The 14,892-nt window shown below is 36.2% G+C and overlaps 1 protein-coding gene across 1 annotated transcript in view; it reads right to left on the bottom strand.

Moving 5' to 3' along the window:
- Positions 1-14,892, bottom strand: part of CFAP47 (cilia and flagella associated protein 47) — a 540,470-nt gene that overhangs the window by 92,650 nt on the left and 432,928 nt on the right. The window contains exons 58-59 of the mRNA XM_058712583.1: positions 14,166-14,322; positions 7,331-7,429 (exon numbers count right to left, since the gene is read on the bottom strand). Of these exons, the coding sequence (XP_058568566.1) occupies positions 7,331-7,429; positions 14,166-14,322 (256 nt within the window). The remainder of the gene's footprint in view (positions 1-7,330; positions 7,430-14,165; positions 14,323-14,892) is intronic.

The following is a 14,892-nucleotide window of genomic DNA, read 5'->3' as shown; positions in this document are numbered from 1 at the left end:
ATGGAGGTATAAAATCCCAGCTTTATCATCTCCACCTGGGGCAACTCTGAAGAGCCAGCCTTTCGGTGCTTGCCATGTGTGAGCTGACACCTTTGTCCCTACCTTCTCCCTCTGTTCAGTCTTGCTTCATTCTCTTCTTCCCTAGTGGCATTGATCCTGAGAGCATTCCCTAATAAATTTCCTGAATCCTAACCTCCTTCTTAGATTCTCCTTCCCAGGAAAAGTGTTTTGCAACAATTATCCTTCAGATAATTCTGAGTGAAACTTGGGCAGATATTTAAAATTTTTATTACATTATTTACCGGTAGACATTTTAAAGCTGTCTTCTATTTATAACAGTATTGTGCAGTTGGGTAGAGCCCCAGCCCTATATTCAAACCTGGGCTCCAGTATATATTGTGGGTGTGATCTTGGACATAACTCCTACATGTCTCAGTATACATATCTAACATAGGGGTATCAATACAATCTATCTCAAAGGGTTATTGTGAGGACTAAATCCATTAATATTTGCAAAGTGTTTTTTTTTAATGTTTATTTATTCTTGAGGTTAAGAGAGAAAGGGCATGAGTGCAAGCGGCGGAGGGGCAGAGAGAGAGGGGGCAGAGGATCTGAAGCGGGCTCCACACTGACAGAAGAGAGCCTGATGCAGGGCTCAAACTGTGAGAATCATTACCTAAGCTGAAGTCAGACGCTTAACTGACTGAGTCACCCAGACTTCCCTATAGAGTGTTTGAAATAGTTCCTTGCAAAGAGTACATTGCTATTGGTCATGGCAAGTGACTCTGTTTTCCATTAAAATACTATTAAGTAAATTATTATGTAGGTGATACAATGGTATGTCAGAATTTGTGAAAGTGGTATATAAATAACTGAAATTTGGTGATTTTTTTTTAATGTTTATTGATCTTTGGGGGGGGGGGGGCAGAGCATGAGCCAGGGAGGGGCAGAGAGAGAGGGAGACACAGAATCCGAAGCAGGCTCCAGCCTCTGAGCTGTCAGCACAGAGCTCAACGCGAGGCTCGAACTCAAGAACCCGAGATCATGACCTGAGCTGAAGTTGGACACTTACTTAACTGACTGAGCCACCCAGGTGCCCTTGGTGATATTATTTAATGAAAATGTTGAATAAAAGTGGAATACATAAAGGATTAGGGGTATCAAAAGGAAGAACAAAGTTCAATAATTTAAAAAATATAGATATAAATAGGGAAATAGATAACTACTGTTCCATAAGAAATTCTTTTCTAGAAAACTAGTATTCACCTAGGGTAACAAAACTCTTTCATTAATGAGTAATTGATGAAAATTAAAATCATTTGTTAACAACTATTTCACCTAGAAAACAAATGGATTTCAGAAGAAAAAAAACTATTTCTTTATTCATTTTCAGAAATATATTTCCTGGCATGTACCAGCATTATGCTAGTCTTATTTATTTATTTATTTATTTATTTATTTATTTATTTATCTTATTTCTTATAAAACTGAAGAAAACCAGGAATCCATCTTTGTGTTTACCTATTTTCTCCTATACAAATAATACTAATAACCAATAGTTGTACCTAATTTTAGTGGTTACAAATATCTTCATGTACACCATTGCATGTGTTCTTCAAAAAATATCCTATTTGGTAAAACTGATTTTCATTTTTTATGATGTCCAGAATAGGTTCTAGAGAATACAGAAACTAGCTTAAGCTAATACAACTTTTTCAGGTTACAGTCAAAACCAGAATACAACAGATTCTCGGACTACAAGTCTAATGCCAGTTCGTGTATCTTGGATCTCTTCCTAGAGTCCTAGGTCTAATTTTATATACACATATATTTGTAAGGTAGTACCTTATTCTCTAGAGCTATAGCGTGATATAGAATAAGAGTAATCCCCCAACACACACAACTCAGCCCTGTTTTTTTTTAAATGTCACAGTCAGAGGGCCCAGGAAAATGTTACAGCTAAGATATTTCTTTCTCAAGGGCTTAATCTTGACTTTGCTTCAGTGACATTTGATTACTTCCTAAGTGAAAGAGAAAAAGAACACTTCAAGTCTTATAAATGTATCAGCTTTGCAGCAGCATATCTTCTGAGATCACAATTCACCTATACTCTTATCTCACTCTTGGTTATTCAACCTAATTAGATGTGTAGACAAGAATGAACTTCAAAGTGAAAACCTGGCAGGTTAACATTCTTCACTGACAGAAGACTCCTTCTCCCCTCCCCCAATCCCCCCACGGCCCCCTCCCCACTCTGGTCTAATTCCTGTCACTAATTTTTAGAGGATGATAACAGAAAGGACACTGAAATTATTAAAAACAAAATGAAGTACTGAGCTATCTATACCATAGCATGGAACTCATTCTAAGGGAGAAAAATTCCAGAAAAAAGAAAGTTTCCTTAGTGGAATAAAATGGATGTGAATGTCTTTTTCCAATGTAAAAAAACAGTGTCACTGGCTACAATTATAGTCTTGGTAAATATCTTAATATACAGAGATTCAATGTTATTAAAAGATTTTATTTTTTTAATGTTTATTTATTTATTTTGAGAGAGAGAGTGTGTGCATGCATGCATGAGCAGGGGAGGGGCACAGAGAAAGGGAGAGAGAATCCCAAGCAGACTCCACACTCAGCATGGAGCCCTGTGTGGGGCTCCATCTCATGAACCATGAGATCAGGACCAGATCTGAAATAAAGAGTCAGATACTTAACAGACTGAGTTACCCAGGTGCCCGTATTAAAGGATTTTGTGAATAGAAGGGAACTAAAATTCTAGAAAGAAGTTAATATGAGAATGTTTGCAGAAATTATTTTTATCTATGTCCTTTTGCCGATTGTCAAACATTTGTCAAAATGTTCCTGAAGTCAGGTTGAGACTGGGATGATGCATAGAAGAACTAACCACAAAATGAAACAGCAGCACTCACAATGAGACACATACCCTAGTCTTAGCAGCTGTCAGTGGTCTCCCTTTAATGTTGAACACTTCACTGAATTGAATTGAATGCACTGACACAGTATATGGCAAACTGGAGCGTTCACATTTAGAACCTCTCTGCAGAATCAGTTCATCTGAGAGCAATATTTACAAACATATGTTTCTCAGCCAGATATAGATTCCAAAAGCGTGTTGTTTCCTCTATATGGAAATATAAACAGCATTAGAAAAAAAAAGCCCTAGGAAACACTGCCATAAAGGGAACTTTTTTAAGCTGGTATTTCCCAAATTTAAGCATAGAACTTAGTTTTTCTTTAGGCTTTTTTTTTTTTCATATCACACCTATTTTATCTCTTGAAATTAGTATTTCACTCTATACATTTAGGTGAATATTGGTCAAGAATAAGATAATCTTTGGGGCGCCTGGGTGGCTCAGTTCGTGAAGCATCCAACTCTTGGTTTCGGCTCAGGTCATGATCTCATGGTTTGGTGAGTTTGAGCCCCACACAGGGCTCTGTACTGACAGCACAGAGCCTGCTTGGGATTCTCTCTCTCCCTCTCTCTCTCTGCCCCTCCCCTGCTCATGTGGTCTCTGTCTCCCTCAAAAATAAATAAATAAACTTAAAAAAAATAAGATCTTTATAGTTCTCAAATATTCACCAAGGAAATGTTCCATGTAGAGGTGGAAAGACTTAGTTTTAAGGTTACAAATGCTTTACATGGTATATGAGATTATCCCTACAGTAATTTTTACAGAATGGCCGATGAATCCCTAAATCCCTAAAAATGCCAATAGCAGGGTAAGAAACAGAGCTCCCATTTCTGTGGTACCCTTAATGTTTAAGTTCCCCAAATCATCAGAAACACTCCTAACACTAATGCCACATAAGAACACCAGAGCAAACAAAAAGTTTCTAGAGAAAGTTTCTAGAGAAAATAAACCCCTTTGGAGATCTTATTATATAGAGCAGCAGGGAGTGCACCTTGAACTGTCAACCCAATGTACAGGCAGGATGTGCATAGTTTATTGAAAAAAAAAAAAAAAAAACAAGCCACAGAAGACACTAGGGAAATCAATAAGGAATCCAGGAGAAAACCGGATTAAATTCGAAAACCATGTGAAGACAGTAAGAACAATATAAATTATAATTAACAAAGTACTTTCAGAATCTCTTTTTTGCAAAGCAGAAAATTTCAAATTGGAATACACAATGTTAGGCTCTGTGTTGACATAAATTACATTATATATAATTACTAACTGGATTACTTATTATTTAAATTTGAAAATATGCAACGTGGATGGAACTGGAGTGTTATGCTAAGTGAAATAAGTCATACAGAGAAAGACAGATACCATATGTTTTCACTCTTATGTGGATCCTGAGAAACTGAACAGAAGACCATGGGGGAGGGGAAGAAAAAAGAAGAGGTTAGAGAGGGAGGGAGCCAAAACATAAGAGACTCTTAGAAACTGAGAACAAACTGAGGGTTGATGGGGGGTGGGAGGGAGGGGAGGGTGGGTGATGGGTATTGAGGAGGGCACCTTTTGGGATGAGCACTGGGTGTTGTATGGAAACCAATTTGACAATAAGTTTCATATACAAAAAAATAAAAAAATAAAAAAATAAATTTGAAAATATGTTAAAAATCACTTGCTGAAGAATAAACAACAGGAACTCAAAAAAAAAACTAGCAAGGAAAGTCATTTAAATATATGAGCAGTGCAAAATTAATACAGAGAGATATAAAGTTTGTAAACTAATGAAATAAGATTCTTGACTTTGGTAAAAGAAACAATAATTTCCATACCCAACTCCACATTTAGAGTAGGCAATTCCCTGGGACTTTATTTTTATTTATGCATTTATTTACTTTACCTTTTGGCCCCTTTTACCCATTATTTGGATTATTTAAACAAAAGTACTGCCACTGGAAGCTTTATGTTTTTTGTCATACACAAAAATGAACTTAATAACACTTATAAACATTATGCTAGAAAATGAGGAAATAAATGGTCTTGGATAAGGAGATTATTGTAAAGATGTAGTTCTCCCCAAATTTGTCTACAGGTTTAATGTAATGGCAATCAAATGTTTACTGAGATTTCTTTGAAACTTGACAAAAAAAATTATTCTAAGTTTTTTCCATAAGGATAAACAGGTGATAAAAGGAAATAAATCATTTGAAAGATCAGGAAAAGAAAGAAATAGAATAATAAAATGTAAAACTATAGGATTTAAAATGCATAGCACTGGAATAACACCTAAAATACAGATCTATGTAACAGAATAGATTTTGTCTGAATACAGCCTGCAAAAGTAAATAGCTACAGAATGATTATTATTATTGAATGAGAAGATGGGAAACTTGCTAATTAGATGAGGGGAATCAAATTAGATTATAATTATATAGCAAAAAAGCAAAATCTGGATGAATTAAAGGAGTAAAAGAAAAAGATGTCTATTTACATGTAACTCTTTCCCCATTACAAAGAAGAATATGTAGTTGAATTTTTTGATTGATTTCATTATGTGGGAAGACTGAAAGTGTAGAACCAATGGGAGAAATTAAAAAAAAAGAAAATGTCTCATATAATTAATGGGTAAGTAAAATTAAAATATACGCAGACATATAAATAATACAAATATAATAAAGTTGTTATTTGGCATTCAGGTGATTTTCAACTTTTCAGTATTATAAACAATACAATATTTTGATTCTTTCTTTAAATGATCTCAGCAAAATTGGAACTACTGGGTCAAAAGGGGGCTAATTTCTTTTTTTTTTTTCAACGTTTTTTTTTTTTTTTTTTATTTATTTTTGGGACAGAGAGAGACAGAGCATGAACGGGGGAGGGGCAGAGAGAGAGGGAGACACAGAATCGGAAACAGGCTCCAGGCTCTGAGCCATCAGCCCAGAGCCTGACGCGGGGCTCGAACTCACGGACCGCGAGATCGTGACCTGGCTGAAGTCGGACGCTTAACCGACTGCGCCACCCAGGCGCCCCATCAAAAGGGGGCTAATTTCTAAGTTTATGTATTACACAAACTGCTTTTCAGAAACTATGTTGTGATTTGTATTCCTTGAAGCAGTATGTGTTCAAATTTCACCATGGTTTCAACGAAAAATAAAGACAAAAAGGAAAACAAAAACTTAGGTGGCTGTCATTTAAATCAACATCTATTTGAATAGTAGTGACTATTAACATATTTGCAATCATTCTTTGGCCACCTGTACCTACTCTTTGTGAACTGTTCACATTTTTTTTTAAAATTTTTTTTTAACGTTTATTTATTTTTGAGACAGAGAGAGACAGAGCATGAACGGGGGAGGGGCAGAGAGAGAGGGAGACATAGAACCGGAAGCAGGCTCCAGGCTCTGAGCCATCAGCCCAGAGCCTGACGCGGGGCTCGAACTCACGGACCGCGAGATCGTGACCCGAGCTGAAGTCGGACGCTTAACCGACTGAGCCACCCAGGCGCCCCTGTTCACATTTTTTTTAATGTTACAAAGAAATTGAAAACAAAGACTTTGAAGTCAGATACAAGGAGGTTCAGCTTCACCCTTAAGCAACTGTCTTGATTTTGTGTAAGTTAATTTTTCTGAATTGTAATCACCTCAATTCAATAAGAATAACACCTACATGATGGAGCTGTATCAAATGAAATAAAATAATGAGATTTAGGATGCTGACATAAATACTACAATACACAGAAAAAAGTCAGGAACCTATTTGTATTGGGATGCTAGTAGTAGTTGCTGATTTCAGTTAGTTTTTTGGTATTAAGATAATTCATATTTTATCATCTTTATCATAACTGTTATGATTAATTTAATGGAATTTTAAAATATTATTTAAGTAAATTAATATTTTTAAGCTGTAGATTTTTAGGCGACTTCACTATTTCTTATGCCTTAGATATTTTCCTATTCATCAAGGTGCAAGTGGGATGATTAATATAGTATACAAAGAGATAAACATCCTATAATAAATTTTCAGGGAATTATTAGCTTTGTAAAGATGCAATTATTTTTCATGGTTATGAATGGCTTTAGCATACTATTTATTTTTAATTTTCCAAAACCTTCTTTGACTCACACACTTACGTATTAATTAAGTGGTATGACTTTTGACCATTCACAATCTCAAAGATAAAATATTTTACAAATTGTACTTCTATGTTATGGAATGAAAGCCGGTGAAGACGTAATGAATATATATAAAGGTTATACTATCCATGTGTTTCTATCAACTTGCTAAAATTTGTATCCAAGTTTTTAATTGTATAATTATTATTAAATATGTATTAAGACAACAGACATATAATTTCATCATCTCTGAAATACAAAACCATATAGAAGGACAGAATATAATGCAGAAATCCATACCTTTTGTGTGACTCAAGCCACTAAAACTGAAAGCAGAAGTCTGCCTGAAGAACTTATCCCAGTGATGGTCAAGGATGAGATGCCTTGGCTTTTCCCGACCTAATAAAAATATAAAGAGATATTCTTCAATGTCACATTCAAGAGGAAAAATAGCAGGAGAGATTGAAAGAGAATCAAAACTCCCCTCTAGTGGGAAATTTCTCAGATAATTATTTTTCCAAGTATATTTTAAGATGACATTTAAATGCCATTTTTGAAGAACATAGCCCACATTATAAATGGTTTTCTCTATAATATTATAAAATCAACTCATACATTCTTAGAATTTTAATTTAAACTACTCAAACAATAGATATGAATGAGAGCCTGTTTGAGCCCTCTATCTAAAAGTGGCTGGCAGTAGTTAATATTTACATATGCATAAATGAATATGCATTGACAGTAATTTAAACCAATAAATACAAAACCAATTACCCAAAACATACTAGCTACATAACAAGTACTTGCTTTTAGTGCTACCATATATAAAAGATAAAAATTTCTGTTGGCACAAGCATTTATATATAATTTTAAATACACTGTCCTTGGAAAGAAATGTGAGTGCATGATATAACCCCCATGAAGAGGATTTTTGTAACACTTGGTAAAATTGTAAATTTATTCACCATTTTGCCCATCAATACTACTTACAGAAATACACCTTAAATACACATCTCAAACATGAAACAATATATACGTAGGGGCATTATTTGTATAGCAATACGTACTGGGGCATTACTTATATATATATGAGTATATATATGTATATATATATGTGTATATATGTATATATATATGTATATCATGTATATTTTTATATAGCAAATTATTAGATACTCCTTTATCCCTACTGTCATTTTGTTTTGCTCTTCAATAAAACTATTGGTGTCTGGAAAAGAATCCACTTATATCTAAACATTTGAATAAAATCACTAACACTGCATTTAAATTTGAATTTATCAAAAAGAGTGAATAATCTCAAGACTATAGCTATTTTAGGGGCGCCTGGGTGGCTCAGTCGGTTAAGCCTCTGACTTCAGCTCAGGTCACGATCTCGCGGTCTGTGAGTTCGAGCCCCGCGTCGGGCTCTGGGCTGATGGCTCGGAGCCTGGAGCCTGCTTCCGATTCTGTGTCTCCCTCTCTCTCTGCCCCTCCCCTGTTCATGCTCTGTCTCTCTCTGTCTCAAAAATAAATAAAGGTTAAAAAAAAAAATTTAAGACTATAGCTATTTTAGTTGAAAAGAAATCAAAACAGCTATATTATATGCATCGACTACTGCGTCATTCATTTATGTAACTTTTAGGTATATAATCTGTAAGTGATATTTCACAAATAGAATACCACAATGTATATATGTTCTTATGTATGTATATTACAGATCTAGTAGTTTTGAAATGTGCATATGACAGTTTTCAGCACAAAACAGATGATCAGTATATAATCAGTGACTGAATATTCAATTCCTGCTCTACCAACATATGCCAGCACTGAAATACTCATTTAGGTAGGAATAAAGCTATGAGTGAATATAACCCCTGCCATTAACAAGCACAAATTAGCAGGTCTGGAATGTGGTTATATGAGCAAGGGCACACACATACAAATAATGGACATCAGGCCCTAATTTGTAATGTGTTGATTCAAACCCACCCATGGCTACCTTTCCTTTTTCCACCTTTATTCCTGGCTAAATAGGGTGGAACCTTGACAGCAGGGGCTGGAGTGGCGGGCATTATTATTGATCAGAGAGGATTGTAGGAACTGAGTCCACTGATACCAGTCACTGAGCAAGGGTACATGTCGAGGCTGATCAAGGAAGCCAACACAGGAAGTCCAAGCATGTGTTGATGAGGCAGAACCAGGGTCTGATGGCAGAGTTAAAAAGAGAAAGGAGAGATCTGAGGAGCTGAGAAAATGTGAAAGGAGTGGCAGTCAGAGGTATTTCCTGAGGTCCTTTGATTGGATGAAGGGAGGCCTCTTTACTGAGATCTTAAGGGGAAGAAGCAAAAAGAGAGGCAAGTGCAATTTTTTACAGCCTTATCAGTATGGGGCTTTATAAGCACCATCTGTAAGCAGACAACTTAGAATGCCAGTTAGGTGGCCCTGGAGAAGATAGCTAGACGTGATGAGTTCAAGACACTGTTCAATCACTTACTCACTGCATGGTTTTGGGAAATTTCTAAGCCTCAGGTTCCGTATCTGAGAAGTCTCCAAGAGTCTTTTTTTAAAGATTGGGTATAGTCACATTTACAGAGCTCAAGCCTGGTACAAAGTGAGTGTATAACAAATGCAAGTGCCCTAGGTTATTTGAAGCTTTTGTGAAGTAGTATCCTGCTCCTCATGGGACTCATTAACGGTCTGTTTTGGAGATGTCTCTACTATTCTCTTAGTGTTTAGGCCATCTCCTCTCTAGCCTCCCTATCCCATCCACCATTTAAAGGTTGCATGAAGTAAGATATGAATAGACCCCTGAAATATAATCTTTTCAACACCTTGCCTTGTGTAATGTTCAACTGAAAAAAACTTAGAGACAGGGCGCCTGGGTGGCTCAGTCGGTTAAATGTCCAACTTTGGCTCAAGTCATGATCATGATCATGATCAAGTCATGATCACAGTTTGTGGGTTCAAGCCCTGCATCAGGCTCTGTGCTGGCAGCTCAGAGCCTGGAGCCTGCTTCAGACTCTGTGTCTCCCTCCCTGTCTGCTCCTTTCCCACTCGCACTCTCTCCCTCAAAAATAAATAAACATTAATTTTTAAAAAAAAAAAAGCTTAGACACAACACACAATAGAATTAAATAGAATTTAATGAAATAGAATAAAAGATTCTTAAATGTCAAAGGGCAGCATTTTTGAAATAAGTTATTAAAATGGAAATAGCTAAAATCTCAGCAGAAGAAAAGACATTAGACAACTGGCAATATAAAAGTTTGAGAATGAGTTTGCAATTCTAAAAACATTGTCTTCTTGGAAAAACAGTGCATTCTGAAAGATATCTTTTCCTATATATCTTGTATATCTATTATATCTATCTATCTATCTATCTATCTATCTATCTATCTATCTATCTATCTATCTTCCTATTGAAAGAGAAATCAGGAACGCTGGATCTGAAATACTGTGAGACTTCTCTCACTCAGCAACCACCAACTTGGTGTTATGAATCTTGCTACCAACTTCTGTAAGGGGATTCTGTGAATTCTGTAGCATCTTTAGAAACGATGATCTCTTCTTTTGAAAGATAGCAAGGGATTGCACAGTCCTTTCATGAAATAATTTTAAGATATTTGCAAATATTTAAAATAGAAGGTCTTAATTTAGTACCTTTTTAAATTAGTATATTTGGCATACATGTTAAATATTTTTATCCTTATTGTCAGTCATGTTTTCTTGTGGTCCCTTCAATAATTCAAGCCAAATTATGAGGCCCAGTCGCCAAGAATATGAATATAAGACACGAACATGGTGGCTAGAAAAAAAACAGAACCCACAACAGAAAGAAGGAAGAGGTTATGACAGAGAGAGAGAGACAGAGACAGAGACAGAGACAGGGAGAGACAGAGACAGAGAGAGAGAGAGAGGGACTTCAGTACTGAGAAAAGGAAAGGAGAAATATTTTCATAAAGGAAAGGGTGAAAGTGAAAAAAGGAAAGATACCAGAGGTTGGTGTCATTCTTGGTCCCTGGTCTCCTCAGGTTGAAGGAAGGGGGAGTATCTGAGGGTCTAAACATTTACTCAAGAGAGAGCAAGTTTATTAAAAATACTGTTTTAAAATACAAACCGGGTGGCTCAGTTGGTTGACCGTCTGACCTTTGGTTTTGGCTCAGGCTGTGATCTCATGGTTTGTAGGCTCAAGCCCTGCATCGGGATTTGCACTGACAGTGCAGAGCCTGCTTGGAATTCTCTCCCTCTCTTTCTCTCCCTCTCCAGTTAGTGATCTTGCTCTCTCTCCCAGAATTAATAAATACATATTAAAAAAAATACAAAAGACTAATAAGTCTTTCATTGTCAAGCTTACTGATTTTTCCTGTTATATATCAAAAGTGTTTCAGACCAATTAAAGAAAAAAAAACAAGCCACAAATTACTTCATAATTTATTCAAAAAAATTTTATGTTTATTTATTTTTGAGAGAGAGAGAGAGACAGACAGACAGATAGACAGAACCTGAGCGGGGGAGGGGCAGAGAGAGTGAGAGAGACACAGAATCTGAAGCAGGCTCCAGGCTCTGAGCTGGCAGCACAGATCCCGATGCCGGGCTCGAACTCACGGACCGTGAGATCATGACCGGAAGTCAGACACTTAACCTACTGAGCCACCCAGGCACCCTACATAATTTATTTTTTAATGTTAACAATCTTGATCCAATATGTTTTTATAACATTCACATCCTTCTGAAGTGATTTGCCTGCAATTGTCTTGAAAATTCCATTTCTTGGACAGATCCATTTATCAGTCTTGTATGTTGTTCCCACACCAGGAATTCCGAACCCCAGAAGTGGTACGAAATTCAGAACGGTATTTTCTTGGTGCCTAGCTAAATTTGTAGTTTCTAATCCCAGCCAAATGCCTTTTGCATTTTAATTTTGTCAGCTCCACCCTCCATTCCCTGCAGCAATTACTTTAAATCACTGTGCTACTCTTCAAATCTACTCTGTCACTGGTCGGCAGATAAAAATATAAATGTAACCGCACTTAATTCCAAAGCCCCTCTAGCACCCTAACAATTTATCTACAGCCACGTTTGTTTTACCCTATCTCCACCTGTCCAAAGGTAGAAACGCCCCTCTTGTTCAAGGCTATTCCTTCTCCTTCAAGTCTGATCCCGGTCCTCCCAGAGCCATACCCATCAGTTAAGCCCTACCTCTTTTACAGCTTTAACTTCTGCTCAAGCCTGTCTTCTTCTTTCTGCCTATACAAATGCTCATGTCTTCCATATTAAAATGCTGACTTCCTTGAGTCTATAATCAACTTTTTTTTTTAAGAAAACTTTTTAAAAAAGTGTTTATTTTTGAGAGAGAGAGAGAGAGAGAGCGCGCGCGCATGTGCAGGAGGGGCAGAGAGGGAGAGAGAGGATTCGAAGTGGGCTCCACACTGATAGCAGAGCACTCGATGCAGGGGTTGAACTCAAACTGCAAGATCATGACCTGAGCAGAAGTCGGACGCTTAACTGACAGAGCCGCCCAGGCGCCCCTACAACCACCTTTTGCTAAATACTGACGTGTCTCTCCTTCTCATCACAGCCAAGGTCTTCACAAGACGATTGTACATTAGATGACAGTATGTTCTTAATTTTTACTTAATTATTTTATACCAAGAGCAGGAGGAGGTGATCAGGAAAGACAAAAACTTCAACAAGTAAACGATGCTGTTCAGCTTCAGCATTAATCAAAAAATAGTAATTTGCATTCATGATAAAATACAATCTGCCTCTGTCAGATTGATGGGGATTAAGGAGAATGCTACTAGTCAGGGTTTACAAGGTTCAGGAAAAGAGGGAATGTCTGTAATTGACTCCTCATAGGAGCATGAATTGCAACAGTATAACCATCCTGGAGAGTAACTTGGTTATTTATATCAAAAACCTTAACATGTATGCATTCCTTTTGGCCTAACAATTGAGCTACATAAAATGAATTATGCCAGCAGTAGTAGTGTTAGTCGATGTAGTAATAATATTTGAAAAGATAAAATTAGTAATGTCCAATATTAGATTTAAAATGTGCTTCAGAAAACTCATAAAGAGTTGGTTTCAATTTCAGAACCTCATTATTTGGTCTTTTAATAAAAAGTGATGAGAAACTCTACAAGATCTAACTTAAAAACGTGTATTTGTAATATGACATGGAAAAAAAAACCCAAGTTTTGTTAGACCCAGAATTTAATCCAAATATGCTATTTATAAAGAAAAGAGGGTGCACCCATTGTGGAACACAGTGTGAAGTTTCCTCAAAAAGTTAAAAATAGAACTACCCTATGATCCGCTATAATCGCACTACTGGGTATTTACCAAAAAAATACAAAACCACTAATTCAAAGGGATACTTGCACCCCTATGTTTATATGATGATGATACTGAGTGATATATGAAATTACTGAATCACTATCTTGCGCATCTGAAACTAAGAGAACACTGTATGTTAACTATATGGGAATTAAAATTTTTAAGAAGGAAGAAAAGCGGGAAATGAAACAAAATCAGAATACTAGAATTTCTAAAAACTTTTAAGGAATAAGCATTGGCATAGTTGAGTCAGGTCATAAAAAATCTTACAAATCTACTAATTTACATATTTGGTTTTACAGATTAAATTGGAAGAAATTGACTTGGTACAGAGATTTCTAATTTCCTTTTTTTTAAATTTTTTTAAATGTTTATCTATTTTTGAAGGATAAAGAGACAGAGCGTGAGTGGGGGAGGGGCAGAGAGAGAAAGGGAGACACAGAATCTGAAGCAGGCTCCAGGCTCTGAGCTGTTAGCACAGAGCCTAATGTGAGGCTTGAACTCATGAGCTGTGAGATCATGACCTGAGCCGAAATCTACGCTTAACTGACTGAGCCACCCAGGCGCCCCTAGACTTCTAATTTCTGATTCTGGCTCCACCATTTGTAAGCCGTGATTTCAGCCAAGATACTTCATCTCTCACATCTTGTTTTCTCTTTTACAAAATGATGGTGTTGAAACAGCTAATGGATTCCTAAAGTGTCCATTATCTCTAAAATGCTTGGATTCTGTGATAAAACAGGTTTCATTAATAATTACAAAATAACATACGTAATATATATTAAAAAAAACTTACTTGTTAGTATGATATCGATTAGAACATCTTCCTTGGTGGGATTTTGGAAAGTTATAACAACAGATGATTGAAGACTGAGGTATGCGGTCATTCTTTTTATGTCTATAGGCTGGGGGAATAGTCCTATTCCAGAGAGGAAGAATCTCCATTCTGTAAACTGTTTAAAGATAAACATTCATGATACATATATCCTAATCATGTACATTTTATTTGCGACACTTAGTAAATGTAATATGCATAAAAATCTTGGCAGGTAAGAGACATTTTGTTGTTAATATTAATATGCAGTTATATTTTTCCTTTCTTTTCCAAATTCTTTTTGATTTCACTGAAATTTCAGTGTATTTCTACACTTAAAAAAAGGGGCAAAAGACCCATACTCAAAATATTAAACATATTTCTATGCATAAAAGGTTATTTATAGCAACATAAAAGAGAAATCTTAATGAAAACCTTGCATTTCTATTCAAGGTTTTTTAAGAAATCAATTTGTCTAGCAAACTGGATACTAAATACTGCATCAAGTTTCCAAAATCTTAGGGTAAATTTCAAATGAAATTCAGATAGTTATCACATGAAGGCAAAGATGGCGAGGCACAGATTGAAGCCCCATTAAAAGGAAGTGTGCACAATTGCATGGCATATTATTTATCCCCACCGTCTAGTACAGTGTACGTTCTGGTAGGACAAGATAGGGGAGAAGAGCTCAAAAATTACATGAAGGAGA

Source organism: Neofelis nebulosa, chromosome X, assembly GCF_028018385.1.
Source record: "Neofelis nebulosa isolate mNeoNeb1 chromosome X, mNeoNeb1.pri, whole genome shotgun sequence".
NCBI classification, from domain to species: Eukaryota; Metazoa; Chordata; class Mammalia; order Carnivora; family Felidae; genus Neofelis; species Neofelis nebulosa.
The sequence above is the reverse complement of the archived record's forward strand: the minus strand, read 5'-3'. Positions and strand labels throughout refer to the sequence as shown.